The sequence below is a fragment of the Artibeus jamaicensis genome, unplaced genomic scaffold (assembly GCF_021234435.1).
Source record: "Artibeus jamaicensis isolate MK-2021 breed Jamaican fruit bat unplaced genomic scaffold, CSHL_Jam_final contig_384, whole genome shotgun sequence".
Taxonomy (NCBI): Eukaryota; Metazoa; Chordata; class Mammalia; order Chiroptera; family Phyllostomidae; genus Artibeus; species Artibeus jamaicensis.
This window is the reverse complement of record NW_026521810.1, coordinates 12,034,871-12,053,380: the sequence shown is the minus strand read 5'-3', so window position 1 is coordinate 12,053,380 and position 18,510 is coordinate 12,034,871. Positions and strand designations below refer to the sequence as shown.

Here is an 18,510-nt window from a genome sequence, read left to right as displayed (position 1 = left end):
ACAACAGTGGGGGGCAGTGAAGGCAGGGAAACAATTCCATTTGGCATTAAAACATTTGGCTGTCGACCCAGAACTCTTTGGAAGTCACTTCCTTAAGGTGAGTGGGTATAAATGACCTGTGTCAGGTTAACATGTTTTTGACTAGTAAGACCAGACACTTATGAAACTAAGAAGGAATCCTGACCACACTGTATGATAAAGTACCAGGCAGGACACATTCACGTTTTCAGCAGATAATCCGCACAGATTCACTACCTGCCCCCGCACCCCATGTCTCTCCTGACACATGGAGGGACATGTGGCTCTGAGCACTGCTTGTGGCATGAGCGGGCCTGGCCTCAAATCTGGTCCTGCCCCTCTGGGCTCTGGGCCTGCAGTGCTGCTGTGAGTTTCAGTGAGACAGTGTCTGCAAAGCCCCTAGGCCATGTCAGGCACTGAGGAAACAAAGAGCAGGTTTACTTTCCGTGTTTACAAAACTATCACTCAGAGCAGAGACTGCATCAGGGCACAGAATCATCGTAGGATGGCTAACGTCTATTTTATACCAGTTTTAGGTAATGGTTAAAAACGGGTGAACCCTTTGCAAAGCTTGTATGGCTCAGGTTTCCCGGGCGAGGGGCAAAGTGTTACATTCAGTAGCAGAGATAACCCAGTTCTTGCCTTCATGCTCGTCCTTTATGGCTACCAGCCCAGGAGGAGCCAGGATGACGAGTACCTGGCTTCCTGAACTTCTGGTTACAAGCCGGTCCTACTTTAGGGATTGTTTTTGTACCTGGCCAAAATTAATTTTCCCCGGCCTCATGGTTCCTGCTGGTTGGGCCCTGGCCACTCACAAGAAGGAGGCAGCGTTCTGGGGCAGAAGACCGTAAGACGGTGCACACAGGTGAACAGTGAGGTGGGAGGAGGTCAAGGACTCCGAATGGAGGTGCTGAGATGCCCTCAGTACCCATCCAAGGAGAAAGGAAAAGTCAGGGAGACCTACAGGACACCAACAGTGACTCCTTTCTGTACCCCTGAGGTCCGTTTACCTGAATGCTGCAATTGCTGAACGCAGAGTACCCGTCAAAGCCGGGGACCCAGGAGATCAGGAAGCCGTGCGCGCTCCTGTTGTGAAGGCTGACTTCAGCTGGTGGGGAGGGCAGGACTACATAAAAACAAAGACACACACACACACACAAACGCAGTTAGAAAACACAGGAGGCCAAGCGACCAAACAGACATATTAATACCAAGCCTCTGTCCATTTCTTAAGATTAGAAAAATTAAACACAAGTTTTAAAGAAGAGCCGCCCTATGCCTGAGGGTGACTGTACTAACCTACAGACAGGCCTTCCAGAGATGGGGTGGCTCCGCCTGGGGTGGGTGGGGGGCACAGGCCTGTTTCTCTGTCCATAGATGGAGAGAGAGATGTAGCTGGCAAGAACGTGGAGATGCCCATCTGCTTTACTGAGGTCATGCCCACGGTTCTATGGCGTGCAGTTGCCTTGCTGGTGCTCAGTGGAGAAGAGGCACAGCCCTGCCCTTGTGGAGCGCTTGCCTGAGTTGGGGTACCCACTGAGTGGAGGATAAGAAGGGGTCCCAGGAGCATGTGCATGTGTGTGTCTCTGTGCGTGCATGTGTGTTTAGGGGGACCATAATGAGTGTGCAATGACCTCGGCCACACATGGGACGTGGACAGGGATTTCAATTAGAATCTAAGAAGAATCTGAAGGTTGGGGGGGGTTATACTTTTTTGTGCTAAATTTAATTCTTAATTAATAGTAATAATCACTTTTAATAAAACACGATGACTAATGTTGTTGTGTGCCTACTATGTGCCCTTCTGTATGGCCTCTACCTCATCTCGTTATTATTAGAACCCCATCAGAGAGGTTGTCTTATACCCTCCATCCACAGATGCGGAAACTGAGGATCACAGAAGTGAAAACTTGCTAATGGTCGCAGAGCAGGGGAATGCAAACTTGAACTCAGGTCTGCCTGATCCCAGAGCTCGTGACCCTCAACAGGACACGGGAGGCTGGCTGAGGGGACAGCAAGCAGACCAGTGTGAGCACCAGCAGGGACCGGGCATCTGATTGCCGGCGGTATGGCCCAGGGCACAGCTGAGTGCCCTCTAAACTCAGTCCCCTCTTCCCTTACTGGGGCGGTAACACCGCTGTTCCAGGGGCAGCGGTGCGGGTTCGGCGAGCTGACACACTGAGGTCTGAGGAAGGCGTGGAGGCGGGGAAGGAGACAGCAGGATGGGCGGGAGGACTGGGCCACGTTAAGCGCACACGGGGCGGCATGTTCCGTAGTTTTGGTTTTACCAGCAGACATGCAGCCTGGTGAGTGGGGAAGGGGGGCATTTTGTTTGACTCACTCCCCCGAAATAGATTAGCTATAGAACTGCCATAAAATGCCTGCTTTCCCACATCAAAATTTGGCCACAGACACTATAGTTAATAGCAGATTAGAGGAAGGGAGTCTTCGTTGCTTGGACAAAAAAATTTAAATAAATAAAAGCCAAGAACATACGTTTGTGAAATAGAATTTATTTTTTTAAAAGCTGAGATTCTGTGAGAAGCAAAAGTGAAAGAAGTACGTCACCTTTTCTGGATTTTTAGGGTGTTTATACTTGAGGAAAATGTCTTTATAAATTTATGCCCACTCATGCATTTTTGAAATCACCAGCGTTTCCTCTGAAAGTGGCAGTGATGGGATTCGGAACAGAGGAAGGAAGTCATACAGCTCCTCCAGCGCTGACGTGCCACGGGCCCATTTTCTCTCCCAATGAACTTTCAGAAAACGCCCTCTCGTTAACAACAAATACTGAAGCAAAAAATTTGCCTGAATTTCTGTGAGAGCAGGTAAGGCAGATGATTTGAAATGGAATAAAAAGGCAGTATTTACATTTGGGTTTTCCTTTCAAGTTTCAGCTTTAAATGCCTTTCATCCCACAGAAAAAGGAGGAAGAGGCAGCTGGTTGGATTGGAATGTGTCCACATAAGCCTTCCGTTATCTTATGCCCAGTTTAAAAGAAGCCAGAGGGACAGGGAGGTGAGGAGGAAATGACAGGAGCAGGACAGTGACCCTGACCTGCTCCTGCCCCCACCTCCGAGCAGCAGCGGCAGCAGCTGCCCTGGGAAGGGCGGAGCCCACTCCTGGACCCCTCCCACCCGGCCTGCTCCCACCCGGGGGCTCTTCAAGGAGTGATGAGAACTAGTTCAGGCTGGAAGAGGGAAAAGTGAAAACGGACTAAGGTGATAAAGGTAAACATTTCAGCCTATTTTCTTCTCAGACTGAGCAGAGCTAAACTGGTCAATGTTTACCAAACTTATGTGCCAGGCACTGCTGCAAGTGCTTTAATGATATAATCTCATTTAGCCTCAAGAATAGGTAGGTTCTGTAATTACCCCATTCACAGAGAGGACACAAGCCAGAGAGGTCAGGTGACTTGTCCAAGTTCACAGACACAGTCAGTGGGGAAGCCCAGGCTCCAGCTGTCCCCCACACCCAACTCCCAAACATGCTCAAGGGACAGGCTCTGCTTCTCACCTTTGATGTTGACCTGTATGCCCTTGGACACAGTCAGCCCCTTGTCATTGTGGGCCTCGCAGCTGAAGACTGCCGTCTCCGTCAGACCTGAAGCGGAAGGAGACCGTGAGACCATCAGCAGAAAAACAGGCCACCGCTCTGCAGAACCCTACGGGTGTCTGGGCATGCTTTTACTTCCTGGTTCATTGCCTCAAGCCATACATGCAAAGTTAATTTTAAAAGTGTTCTGATGTTTTGAAAAAGAAAAAAACACACCTGGGATTAAACAGTACATACCAGGGAGCAACCAGAGGCCTGAGAGGCACTGGTCCTCCATTCAAAAGCTTCCTTTTTCCCTGATGGGAGACGCATTAGGCAACAAAGCACTATTATTTAGATTTTTAAATTTCTACAAGGAGGTGTGGGGGTTGCAGACCCCAATATCAAGAAAAGTGGTCTCTGAGGCTCCCTGAGTAGTCCCCTGGGCCATAGCTGCCCAGGACAGCATGGACACTTCACAATTCCAAAAACAGCAGGAGAAAATCCACCGTTTAAAGAATTTTAGAAGGTCTGCTGTAATGAGTCCTTATTTAATAGTAAAAAATCATTAGGAATTATTATACAAACATGATAACAGTGCTAAACAAAAAGAAACTTTAAATTATTTCCAAGGTGTGAAGACTTCTGATTCATTAATTTTAAGTAGAAAGAAAGAGAGGCAACCCAGGTCTCACTCCACTTTCCAATAAAAGAACCCGGGGGATCTTGGAGAAATGGCTGATTCTCAGATGGGAGCAAGGATGAGCCTGGGCATAACACAACACAAACTGAGCATCACAGATGCACAGGCACGCGCACGGAAGTGGTACCTACGGCAGGGACACGGGAGCAAGTGAAAGCTCCTCCGGCAGCCTCAGATGGAACAACATGAACAAGAAACTAAAACTGCCACTGGACTGCAACCCAGAGTATAAAACAAATGCCCTTGGGTCTATACTGATGTAAATAAACAATAAAAGGGGGAGACTAAGCAAGCCTCCCCAAGAATTAGCATGGGTGCTCTGCCCTCAGGAGGGAGCGTAACTCACCCTACCACAGCGTGGGCCGTGCACAGTGACTTCCTTCCAAAGAGGACAGTGTGGAAAGAAAAACAAAAGAAAAACTTTAGCCTGGAGAAACTGACAAACACCAGCTCACCCAGATGATCAAGGTCAACGCCCACGATGACAAGTCATGCTGACAGTGTCTCCTGGATACCCTGTGATGCCAATGGCACTTCCCCTCTGTGGTCTTCCTCCCCAAACAGATTACCCGAGTCTACTCATGAGGGAAACCATGGACAGGTCCAACTCCACAGTTGGAGCAGTCTACAAACCTGTCCCGTCCTCCTGAAAACTGTCGAGGTCATTCTGACAGCTGTCAGACAGGAGCGGGGTTGGGGGTTTGGGTGAAAAATGTGATGGGATTAAGTAAAAAACACAAAACCTCAGAGACACAGACCATGGTATGGTGACTGCCAGAGGGAAGAGGGATTGGGATGGATAGAAAGGGCGTGTAGGCGGGTAAATGGTGATGGAAAGTGACTTCTCACTTGGGGCGATGAACACACAGTACAATATACACACGATGTATTATAGAACGGTACGTGTGAAACCAGTGTCATCCTAGTCAATTCAGTTAAAAATACACACAAAAAAAACTGTCAAGGTCACTGAAAATAAAAACAGTTGGAGACACTGTCACAGCCAAGAGGAGCCCAAGCAGACCTGGCAACTAAACCCTGAATTGAAATCCTGGCATAGCAAAAGGACTTAGATAAAAACGAAGGAAATGTGAGTGAGGTATGGACCTCAGTTAGCAACACTGTGCCAGTGTTGGCTCATCAATTGTAACAAATGTGCCACATTAAAGGTACAACAGTAGGGGATGGTAGGGGGAGAGAATTCTCTGTCCCATTTCCACAAGTTTCCTATAACTCCAAAACTATTCTAAAAATTAAAAAGGTTACATTTAAAAAACACGGCCATATATACCCTCTGGAAACTTCTGTCTCTGGCACAAAGGCCACATCAAGAAGTGGAGGAAGACAGACAGACAGACAGAATTCTTGAAAGTACACCACCATTTGCTTCTTGCCTGAAAAACCTGTTTTGTTTTCTTTTATGATCTACTTGCACAGGCAATGTTCCATCTGATATTTTTAAAATTCAAAGCTTGTCAGGAACAAAGGAGTTAAATATCTGCAAAACCGAAAAGCAACATGCTGCCAGGCAGGAACCAAGAAAAGCAAGTGGCCAGAGGACCGGAGCGGATCTGGGAAGAAATGCAAATCGGATCCTCTCTGCGCTGGTGCTTCTCCAGAGCAAATCTGCCCCGGAGTCTGACACAGCCCCTGAAAACGGACCTTTGGGCTGCTGTCCTCCTGCCCTGAGGTGACCACTTACGCACTAAAATAATGTTATATCAGAATCAGACATTTCAGGTATTTTAACTTAGCTACAATGCACACCTCCAGCCTAACGGAGGAGTACTTAGGTCTGGCTGGAGGAAAACCCTGAACGGACTGCTAAGCTCGATCCTGCAGACAGCTGCAGGTGCCCAGCAGCTGCAGTTCCAGGCAGCATCCAGGCTCTTCTCCCAGTTGGCCAACGCCTCTCAAGTCAGGGATGAGGCCACTAACAGCCTGTGTGGTAGTTTAGGAAATATTCGCTGCACTGCAGAGAAGAGTTTCTTTCATACCCATCAGCCACACCTATACAAGGACATCTGTGAAGACCCTGCCTCTGGAGTCTTTGTAGCTGCTGCTTGATTTCCTCACAAAGAACACATTTTGAGGTTTGCATGTTAAACTGCTCCGAATTAAACAGCTGCTAAGAATGTAATTTCAGGCACCCTGAGTATTCCCGACGTTCTCCGGTAAAACCCCTGTGGAGGGTCCTATGCCGCACGCACAGGAAGGCGTGCGGTTTCCCGAGGCCATACGCTGTGTGATGCCATTAAGTGTATTCGCTCTTGAAAGACGCTTGTGTACTGTTGTGTTAGAAAAGTTTTCAGTTTTGATTTCTGTTTCAGTGCATATCAACCAAGAGAATTCACATAACCCAAACTCATATAACTTGGGTTCTCAATCATTTTTAAACTTCAATTTTACAGGTATCTCAAGACCAAAGCATCTGAGAACTGAGGCCCCACAGTGACTTAAGATAAGTGTGAGGGGGTCTCTTTTCTTTTGTGAAGAAAGGGAACAATGATAGGGAAGCGGGAGGTCAGGGGGACGGGAGAGCTGGCACAGCGCCTGGACCCTGGGCACTGTGTCGGGCTTGGAATTTAGGAGATACGACGCGCTGGGTGAGGATGAAGACACAGACCCCTCTCAGCCACCACTTGGGGCCCCTGGCTGCCATCTGTGACACTTTGCTTTTCATGCTGAAGTATCACTTTTCACTTTCCAGTTGTAAGCTCCCAACCAAGATGTGCATGTCGCAGGGTGCCATGGACTTGCAAAACTTGACTTATATTTAGAAAAATCAGCTTTGGCTCAATCAGAAGACACAGGGAGTGGCTTGTTTTGGGTGCTTGAGCACCCAAACATTTGTAGGCTAAAGCCAGCCACTGGAATTCAACGACCGTTGCAAGTTCCCAAGTTCTCTTGGGAAACACTTGAGAACAAAGTAACAGTCACATTCTGGCCGTGAGGGAAGAGCTGGCCCTTCCATAAACCAGGGGGACAAGTGGGTTTCACTGAGGTGCTACACAGCGTCCTTCAGGCCTGCAGGCTTTATCGCCGCAGGAAGTAGAAGTGCTTATCATGGGACGCGACTCCAGGTTAAACGGAAAGTCCATTTTCCTCTTTGTGTTTCTTGTCAGAGTGAACACAAAGTCAGGAAAACCATCTGCAGCAAACTCCCTGGCCCCACCCCCTTTCAGAAGCACCCAGACGGAGCCAACCATGGATGACAGCAGTTCCCAACAGATGCCCTGCAGATGCTGGCAGAGAGAGTAGAGGCAGGTCCAAACCAGTGAACTTTCTCCAAAACTAGATGAGCAGTGGGGCCAAGTACAGTCTTCTTTGCTTACTCGATGTTACACTTCTTTTGGTACAAACGGCCCGATGAGAGAGACTCACCCAGCCTGCCTCCCCAGGAGTGTCCAGGAGGGACAGCTCCCTCTCACTGTCCTGCCTTCCCTCTGGGGAACACGAACCGCCAGACTGGAACAGACCTGCAAGTTCTACAACCAAACTCTGTGGCTTTCCAAGGAAGAAATGATTCAGCCCTCGGTCTCCACCCTGCCACCCACTCCACCCCCCACCATGGTCCCCACAGTCCCCTGGGCCCCCTGAGCGGTCCTCTGCCCAGGCCTCCCCTTATTCCATTAAATTGCACCCAACCCCAAGATGGCTCGTGCCCCTCTTGCCTGGTTCTCTGCTGGTTTTAAAGAAAGACAGCCTCTGACACAAAGTTTGAAAGATATTTTAAGGAACATTCAGTCACAGGATGTTCCCTTGAGGGAAGGACATTCAGAACTGCTGAAGGAGCAACTTCTAAGAGCACAGTTAGGCCAGTTCCTTGAGTTCTGGTTTCAGCAATTCAGTCCTTTCATTTTTCCCCCCTGGGGTCTATCTTTCCACCAAAAGAAGCAAGAAACAGAAGAATATGCACAGACAGAAGGAACTTATGCTCACTAACTTTGGACTCACTGCCTGCCCTGAATTCATTACCTAGTTCTTATTGTGCACCAGACATTTTTCCAGGCACCGGGGATGTGTCCACAAATAAAACAAAGGCCTCTGCCATTTATTTTATGAGACATCTCACATCTGGTGGAGGACATGGGTGAGAAACAATAACCTCTTCAGTAACTGAGCTGCTTGTGCCCTTAGAAGGTGATTAGTCCTATGAAAAAACGGGAGAGGCTCAGAAGGCCAGAGGGGAGTGGAGCCGTGGGCTGTGACTTTAAACACGTGGGGCAGACTGGCTCCTCGAGAAATGTCCTCTGAGGAGAGTCAGGGTGAGGGAATGGGCCGAGTTTTTATTGGAGGTGACGGCACGGTCTAGGTAGAAAAACAGGTGGGACAGGCCTTCACATTGTCCTCTCAGTAGAGTGGGAAACCTGGAGCTGTGAGCAGAAGGTGGACACGATCTAACATGTTCCACCGGGATCATGCCAGCTGCATAGAAAGACTAGAATAATGGAGCATGTGGGTCCCTAACTCACTCCATTTTTTTCCTGGTCTGTAAAATAGGTATTAAAAGTGACTTTCACACTTTGCTATAAGGTTCGAAGTAAATCTTCATTGAAAGCACTGTGACAATAATGAACTGATTTATGTAAGGACAAGAGTCAAAAGGGCTGGGCAGTTCTAAATGCTTTCCTGTCCTTGCTAAATGTTAAAACGTAGCGCAGTATTTTGCAGACCAGCTGTAAACAGGGTAATCTTGGAGGGGGAGGGGAAAAACCCAACCTGATAAATGTAGCCAACTAAAAAGAAGAAATCAACATGTCATTGACCAAACAGTATACTTAAGCCATGTCTTAAGTTCCTTTCAAGAACCATGTCTGGTTCTTGAACAGAACGCTCTGAGTGCAAACCCCTTGAGTTCAGTGACATTACTATTGTTATTACAACGAATATTAATTAATAAATATATCCAACTAACTAAAAAAACTAGCTTAGGTGTTTCCTAAATGTAGATTTAGATATAAAATAAGTATGTAAAAAACAAGAAAGATCAGCATAAGTCTACCACTCTTCTTAGGAACGTAGGTCACAATTGACAGTCATTACAGCAGGTAAAAATTTATAATAGAACAACTGAGTCATTCCTGTAGGCTGCTTCTGTACTGAGGACTTTTCATTCATTATGTCTCTGGAACCTCATAAATGTTCCATGAAGTAGACACGGTTACTATGCCCACTTTATATAAAGAAGTTGAGCAGCTTGCCTAGGGGCACACGACAGTGAGGGGGCATCAGTCTCCAATGTCGAAGCTGGGGAGCTAGCTTAGAATAAACACATCCCACTGCCAAATACCATGCAGCAAACTCTTTTCACAGTTCTTCTCTGTTGGCAGAACTGAGCTTTGCCCTGACAAAGTGGTTCTTTAAAAAGGAAAAAAACCCTTTGTTTTGAAATAATTTTCAATTCAGAAGAAATTGCAGAAATAGTACAGAGTTCATGTCCACCCTTCACCCAGCTTCCCCTGCTGATAAGATCTTACGCAATTAGAGAACATCCCCTAAGACCAGGAAAGTGACCTGGTGCAATATCATTAACTAAAATACAAATCTGAAACTGATTCAGATTTTGCCAATTTCTGTTTTGCTTTGTTTTGTTTGGAGGAGGGGTGTACACTGTAGTTCTATGAAATTTTATTACAGGTTGTGTAGAGAAATAGAATAGTTCCCTTATGGGAAATAAGCTCATTTCTGCTAACCCTTTTAGGGATATTCTCCTCCAACCTAAACTCAGCAAGAGCCCGTCCGTCTGCCTTCACTACAACCCTGTCCTTTTGAGACAGTTACATAAATGAAACCCTACAGCATGGGACCTTTGAGACCGGCTTGTTGACTCAGAATAATGTCCTTTACCTTAAAGATAGCTCTTATATCACTAGGCAAAAAAACTGGTATCAAGGGCACAGTGTGCGACCTTCCTGTTCGTGGACTCACTAGCTCAGAGCAACATGCACAATTGAGGCTCTTCACACACTTCCTTAGGTCACACTCTCTCAGGCAGGGGTCAGGAAGGTTTACCCGAGGGTGAGTTTCAAGGCAGAACTGTGCCTCCCTGCACACACCCTGCTTTACATCAGCGTGCAACCCTCCGCAGGCACCCCAGGTCATCTCAATGGCCTGAGCTCCCAGTTCCTTAAACCTGAACTTGCAGGAGGGCTCAGGGGTCACACAAAGGACCTCAAAATAAAAAACGGGTTTAAATAAAAATACTGTTTTATGTCATTTAAAAAAATTCTTACCTGAGGACATGCTTACTGACTTTAGAGAGAGGGAAAGGGAAGAAGAGAGGGAGAGGAACAGTGATGCAAGAGACAAGTGTTGATAGGTTTCCTCCTCTCTGTGTCTTAACCTGGACCAAACCTGCAACTTGGATATGTGTCCTAGCAGGGAATTGACCCTGTGACCTTTTGGTTTACCAGACTATCCTCCAACCAACCGAGCCACACCGGCCAGGGCTATGTCATTCTTCTCTGACGTTACAAAGATCAGATGCTTGGGCATAGCGCAAGCGGCACCCTGGGTCTCACTGACAGCCCAGCAGAAGCCCTGCATCAGAAGCCTTCACTCAGGGCCCTTCTTCCCTCTGCGCCCACAAAATGGAAGTAGGAAACCCTGTTCTATCAACTTCACAGAACTGGTTAAAGATGTAAATGAGAGAAGAGATAAGACTTGAAGTAGAAAAATAATCATACGGATACAAGTACTTTAGTATCACTGGGTCTCTTTGTTCCAGTGAAGGGACCTAAGACATCGGACTGTCATTCGTTTGTTTGTTCATTAGTTCATTCCTTCGGTCTCACAGTTCTGCCAGGCACTGTGATGGGGGCTAAGCTGATTAATAATTAATATATGATAGTCACACTCATTAACAACTAAGGGGGCAGACAAGCAGATGGTCCTGCCTCCATGTGGTGGGGAGGTACAAGAGCTTATGGAAGAGGCTTTCTGGGGGCACAGACAAGCCCGGGGTGTCTAGCAAGGTTTTCAGAGAAGAATTACATAGGGGTACAAAGATGTCTCCATAAGCAACAGAAAAAAAATTTAAAACCTACATGTCTATCAACAAGGGAATGGTTAAGTAAATTACGGTCCATCCACTCCCTGTGGCCACTTCACAATCGACCGGGCAGGCCCGTGAGCACACTCTTGGAAAGCACTACGTGGCTCGGTGCGCATGCGCACGTGGAGGTGGTTGCAGAAGTGGGAGGGGCCTGGGCGGAGGGGAGCCAAAGGCTGGTGGTGGGTGTTCTGTGGCGCAGGGCGGTGAAAGCATAGAGAAAAAAGGGAGATGTTCACTTTTGGTTTTGTTATGCCTGTGGTGTGAATGTTTTGGAGTGAATATGTGTTCACATACTACTTGTGTAATAACAAGGCTGGAATTAATCTGCACAAGTATTATTCTCACTTGAAGGAAAAATCACTCATAGACACACACATATATTTATAGAAAAGGATAGGAAGAAAACACATTAGTGTTTTCACTGTAATTGTAAATGTATAATAAGCTGTAAAAGCCCTTTTCTGAATTTTCTACATTTTCAACATACAATCATTTAATAATTATGCAAAATAAAGGTTTTAAAAATCTTATCTTGAATTACGCATAGATTCACAGAAATAGTAAAGAAATACACAGGGAAGATGCTGTTTCCTTCACCCTATGTCCCCAGGGTGAACACTGCACATAACCTAAGTCTCCTGTCAAAACCGAGAACAGAGCATCCAAAACACAGGAGGCTGGCGCCTCCCGGGCACCTTGTGCACCCTCTCTCGCTCTCTTGATGCTTTCAGAAAACGGAGGAGGTGGTGAGTACTGAGTTTAAGGTTAACTGAAATCCCCAGGTCTTTTTCCTTATTAAATTGCTGCAAAGCCAAAGCTCTCTCACTTCTGGTCTAACTAATTTTGGAATCATATTCTACCATGTGACATTCATCCTTACAAAAGTTTAATCCACTGTCCCAGACTCCTGAACCCATTTTGAACCTTGACCCACTGGACAGCAGATTTTCTCCCTGCTTTGTGTCAGCTGCCATTTCATTGTTGATGGAAATCCAGATTCCGATCCAACCGAGAACGGAGCCAAAAGCCTGTTAACAAAGGCAGTCTCTGAGTTGACATCAGTTCATGAAATCAGTATTCTTGGCTACTGTTCAACCCACGATAAGTCTGTTTACTTTTATTTTTTCCATTTACTTCCATCTTGTCTTTCTGAGACATTCCCTGATATATCAACTAGTAACTATTAAAGACTGGAAATCAGTTTGGAATTCATTTTGAAATCAGGCCTGACACTGCTGGTGAGCTGAACTCCTAGGTAAGATCATTTTCCAGATCCTTATAGGCACCAACTGGATACCCCCTCTTTAAGTTTTGCTGTGTATTTCCATGTCTCATGATTCCATACTTAGCAGAATCTATGTCATTTTCATATGAAAACAGGACACTCTGTCCATCTCCATTTATCTACAACTTTTCTTCTCTATGATTTCAGAGTAATCAGAAGTGTGTTTCTGTGATAAGATCTACAAATTCTTTTAACACCCAAGGCCACAAGTAATTTGTCTCAGCTCAGAGATCTGATTTATTTACAAGTGGCCAGATACATCCTTACAACTGCCACCTACTTGGGGTTCCACATTCTTTGAGATCTTTATTTTACTCTCACTAATTATAAGACTTTTTTTTTGTTGAGAAGATAGATGCAAAATAGGAATTGAGAAGTTAATAACCTAATAGTGTGAGTAAACCTAACAAAATGGCCTTTATGTAATACTGAGATTTCACAAAGCTACATGTGGTAAATTTACATAGAGCCATGCGTGAGCCACATGCACACTCATGAGTCCATTTATACTGGTACCATGAGTCTGGTACCAGTGTCAGTTCCCTGGTTTGGGTTTTTTTTTTTTTAAGATTTTATTTATTTATTTTAGAGAGGAGAAGGGAGGGCGAAAGAGAGGGAAACATCAATGTGTGTTTGCCTCACAAGCATCCCCTATTGGGGACCCGACCCACAACCCAGGCATGTGCCCTGATTAGGAATTGAACCAGCAACCCTTTGGTTCTCAGACCAGCACTCAACCCACTGAGCCACATGAGCTAGAACAGTTTCCTGGGTTTGAGAGTAGACTTATGTCATGTGAAATGTTCATACCAGGAATGTAGGATGTGAACGGCACAACCGGAATGTTCCTCCGTGGCTCTGGGTACATACCACGGTCCAACCCCTTCAGAGAACAGATTTCTAGTTTCTTTAAAAGTTCAACATATGCTCACATATGACTCAGCTGCTGCTCTCCCAGCTATCTGTCCAAGGGAAATAAAAATATATGTCCCCCAAGACACCTGCACATAAATATTCATAGTTATTCACAGTAGCCAATAGCCGTAAACATCTCAAATGCTCAACAAATGAATGGATAACAGAATACAGCACCTTCCTACAACAGGGCACTGCCGAGATAAAAAGTATTGCACGGCTGACACAACAAGGTGGGTGAGTCTCAAACACATCACACTGAGCCCAAGAGTCCCGACACAGAAGAACACACGCTTTCTGACTCTATTTTTGTAAAGCACGAGACCAGGCAACACGAACCAGACTCCAGAACAGGCTGCCTGTGGGAGGTGGGGCCCAGCAGAAGGGAGAAGGGGGAAGCTCCCGAGGCGATGGCACGTTATGCATCTTGGTTCACGTGGTGGTTACGGGTTGTCTACACTTATCTAACTCACTGAGTTGTGTGCTCAAGTTCCATGCATTTCACTTACTTGTAGGTCACTTTTACCTCAATGAAGGAAATCTTTCCTTATGGGACTTCAGAGCAACCAACCTAGAGAGGATGGAGTATATTTAAAAACTGACTAACTCCTGCCACAGACACAGAAGGAGCCCCGAGGTTCAAGGAAGCAAAAAGACAGCTTCCAGGAGCCGCCGCCACATTCTCGGTGCCCAGAACATCCTCTGCACACAGAAGCCCCAAATGCATGAGCAAAGGAAGGGTTAAGGGTGTGGGTCATGCCAAGACGTGCCTCTGTGAGAAACTTCTTGCCCTCCCTTTGCTGCCTGGATAACTGGACTTAGGGGGCCTGCCCATAAGAAGAGATTACCAGAGATAACCTCGCTTGACCTATGCGCCAGGACAAACTTCTATCTACTGAACACCTGGCTCTCCCTGCACTGACCCTCTGAACCCGCAAGGCACCTTACCTCCTCCCTAGTTCAGGATGTCTCACTCACACTACGTTTCCTTTCTGTCTCTGAACTGCTCCTGTATGCGGGAGGGGAGGGTCTCTGACTCTATCATGTATGTGGGGTACCCATACACACATACACATTAGATTTGGTCATTTTCTCTTGCTAATCTGCCTCATGTCTATTTGATTATTAGACCAGCAAAGAACCCTGAAGGTACAGAAGAAAGGTTCTCCCTCCCCCATGGGGGGGGCGATACCCTGGCCAGACGTCGCTGAAAGACGCAATGGGAAGAGCAAACAGGAACACCGACGGCGTGGACTCTAGAACACAGTCAGAGCGATGGGAACCAGGTCAGGGCACTTCCCCTTGGACGGACATCAAGACGACCACTGACCAGCAACGCTGCCCCAATCCCACAATGACTCACTTGGCCCACAGTGGCCTCTGTGACACATGCAGTCATGCCTTGCGGTCAAACCTCACCAAGGTCTTCCCATCACTGGCTCCTGAAGTGTCAGAACTGCCAGGCCAGTGAGGACACAGCCCCGATGGGAGATGTAAGCGGGCTCCGCTGCCTGGCTAGGGGATTCTGGCCTCATCCCCACCCGAACCACCAGCACCCTTGGGAAGGAGAGCACTCAGCCACTTCCCAGCTCTCACACCTGGGAGTCCTGACTGCTTCCCCACCTGTGGGTCCCTCACCTCAGCCACCACACCTGTTTGCATCCTCTCGGTTCACAGCACGCTCACCAAAGCTTTTCTCCTGAGAAGAAATAAAGAAATCGGCACAGACTCACCAGGAACAGTTAGCACGGATGGGGATTTTTCAGGCCGTTCATTCACACGGCTGCTGTTTTGAATCCAGAAAATGCTGACAGGCTCTGGTGGGCCCACGGCCTGACAGGTGAGGTTGAAGGCAGTGTTTCTGGTGACGTTCATGCTCTCAGGCTGCCTGGTAAAGTGAGGAAGTCCTGCAGAGAAAGGGTTAATAGGAGGAATGCTTCCAATCCACAAGCAAAGGCAGAGCCCTAGGGCGAATGGAAATGACCAGAACTGGGCCACAGGAGATTCCATACCATCTCAGGTCCAAAACCCCAGTTCTCACCTGAAACCTGGGTAAGAAAGAAAACAGGGGCTAATCTCTACCAGTCTATCTCCAGCTGACTTCCCAGGACACTTTCCCAAAGGGCCTGTTACGGTGACTCGGAACTGGTTTGACCAGCAGAGAGGCCTGGCTGGTTTGAAATCGGGCCTTGCTCACACTCTTGGGGCAGGTCGGCAGGTTTCAGCACTCCTCCCCAGAACAAACAGAGTGAAAAACCAAGCCACGCAATAGGTCTGCTGCTTTTGAGGACAATGTACTGTGTGTGAGGCTTCGAGATGGGTGACATGAATTTTAAGTTCTGTGCATGTGTAGAGGGCTGAGCGCCTTTCAAAGCACAGTCTCCCAAAAACACTGTAGACGCAGTTACGCAGCCACAGCCGTAAGATCTCTGACCCGTAGTTCTGGGACCAAGGCCAAGAGGAAAGGTACTTCAGGACTGTCTCAGAGGAACGCAAGTAACTCACTCACTTGGACGTGTGCCAAAAACGTGTCAGGTGACCTAACGGTCCTCACACATAGAAATCGTGTTCTTTTGGGACTGCAAACTCACGGACCTACCTGGTCCCAATAGGAATGATGTGAAGTAGTAAATGGAAAACATTTTTCCTGCTTCAAAGTTTTGCAAAACTTCATTTGGACCTAACGTGAACCTGCCTTGGGTGTTTTTCTGAGATTTTGACAAGTAAAATGTCCTCTAAATATTCTTCCCAGATAAACAGCAAATGTAGGATCCACCCCTACCCACAATGCTGACATAACACTAGATTTTAGCCCAGCATGGGCCCAGAACAAGCTATAAAGAGGCTGCTGAGGGCCTGCCTCCCCCTCAGGCCTCCTGCAGCATTAGTGCCTGTAGGGTTTGTGTTTACAAAAGAATAGGGAGCCTTTTAGTGGATGATGTTTCCAGTTGAATTTCCCTGAAAAGCTAATCACTTGCTCTACAGCCTGTGTAAATGTGGGTCTGGACAAAGTAGGAAAGAAAGGTGTTCCCGTCGTCTGCAGGCAGGGAACCCTGGGTGCAGCACCTGGGTGGTGAGGAGTGGCCACTGGGGTGGTTAAAATAAAGACGCTTCCTCCTTGAAGCCTCCCTTGACAGGCTCTGCCACTGCAGAGCCAGGCATGCAAACCCGAAGACCCAGGAACCTGGGCTCACTGGCTGGCTCACGTTCCCCACAGGAGTTCAAGTTTCTCCAGGGCAGACAGCCTTCTCCTCATCCTGCGTCTCACTTCTCACCCACACTGAGCCCAGCTCGTGTCATGGCCTGGAACTGCGCCGAACCAACGAATCCCAGGGCCCTGAAAGAAGGCCTGGCCGGGGTGCTGGGCCTGTCCAGGGAAGCCATTCACCCTCCCTGGTCTCACCGCCCACATACACAGGATGGAAAGAGATGCTGGATAATAAGCAAAGTGCCACCTGACCAGGCGAGCAGCACCTGGTGCCAGCACTGAGAGCTGAATAATGACATGCATTTGCTCTCTTAAAAAAAGTCACCAACTCTTTTTAGTGTATATAACCTCAGGACAAGAAAGCCAATAATTTCTTTCATTTCAGGCCTACCGCCTAGGATGGAACTCAAACTTTAACCATTGAATTCATTTCATTATTACCTAAAGACTAAAAAGATTGGCTCATATAAACTCAGTGCTCATGGATCTGCAGCATTTGCAGATGGAGTTGTAAATGGGCCTGCCACACTGTGGAGGACGACAGGCAAAGCAGTTAATACCGGCCACTCTGCCACCTCTGTACTTACGTTGCACCTCGACGTAGATGGGGTCAGACACGATGTCCTCGTTGTTTATGTTCATCTTACAGACATACGACCCACTGTCTGAATGCTGCACACTGGTTATGCTTTGGAGAAAACACATAAAGACATTTACAGTCACTACCCTTCGAGCTCTGACACAGAAACAGAACGTTCTTCAACTTCTGTGACATATGCTGTGATGTTACCCTTACATATAGACATGGCTAGGCTGTGGTGCCTGGACTTTCGGTCTCACACCAGTTTAGGTGATTCTGGGAAGGCAGCTTTCTGATGAGATTAAGTCGAAATCAGCAGACTCCAACTAAAGCAGATGACTCTCCATAATGGGGGTGGGTCTCATCCAGTCAGTCGAAGGCTTGTGAGCAGAGATGGAAGTCCTCTGAGGAAGAGGAATTCTGCCTCCAAATGGCCCTGGGACCCAAGACCGCAGTAGTGATGCTTCCCTGGGCATCCAGCTGACATCCTGGATGCCCAGGATGAATTGGAACCCAAAGTTCAGATTTCAGGTTTGCCAGCATCCAGAGTCATGGTGGCCAATTCTTGAGAACAAATGACTCTAATCCCTATGTTACTTGTCTTGACTTCTATGGTAGACTCCAAATTGGAGTGCTGTCCCTTCAAGGCATTTTGCAAATCTGAAGGGTTGTCTGGGTGGTCACCATGACTTTTGGGGGCCAGGGGCAACTGTTCCATACCCCAAATGACCCTCTGTGACCAGAACACACTCCATTATATATACACACACACAGTATCTTGCCTAGGTTTAACATTCGCCTCATTTCCCAGAAGAGCAAATTATCATGAAAAGGGTGAGCAGCGAGGGGGTGGGCCAGCACTGGTCCTTTGGCCTGTTTGGACTTTGCAGGGACTAGATCACCATTTGGAAAAAGGGATCACTGACATTAGAAGGCCGCATTTGCAACAGCCACATCGGGGAGAACGAGGGGCAGGGTGCAAGTCTCTGTATCCCTGGTGTGACCATGCCCCACTTTGACAAGTTCACATTCATATTCTTTTATTATAAAACAGCATTCTTTTGTTTTTCTTGTATTATGGTAGAATATATCTGATAGTAAAAGATGGCCTTGGCTCTAAAAGGCTGAGAATCCTGCTTCCCACCTTTCCAGCGTGTTTACAAACAAGAATGATACAACATAGGTGAACCCTACAGTTTGCCGGCGGTGG

The 18,510-nt window shown here is 47.2% G+C and overlaps 1 protein-coding gene across 2 annotated transcripts in view; it reads right to left on the bottom strand.

Moving 5' to 3' along the window:
* MERTK (MER proto-oncogene, tyrosine kinase) overlaps nt 1-18,510 on the bottom strand; it is a 91,428-nt gene that overhangs the window by 41,969 nt on the left and 30,949 nt on the right. For both annotated transcript variants that reach the window (XM_053664564.1, XM_053664565.1), the window contains exons 3-6: nt 17,308-17,408; nt 15,246-15,419; nt 3,535-3,621; nt 1,029-1,144 (exon numbers count right to left, since the gene is read on the bottom strand). In XM_053664564.1, coding sequence (XP_053520539.1) covers nt 1,029-1,144; nt 3,535-3,621; nt 15,246-15,419; nt 17,308-17,408 — 478 coding nt within the window. The remainder of the gene's footprint in view (nt 1-1,028; nt 1,145-3,534; nt 3,622-15,245; nt 15,420-17,307; nt 17,409-18,510) is intronic.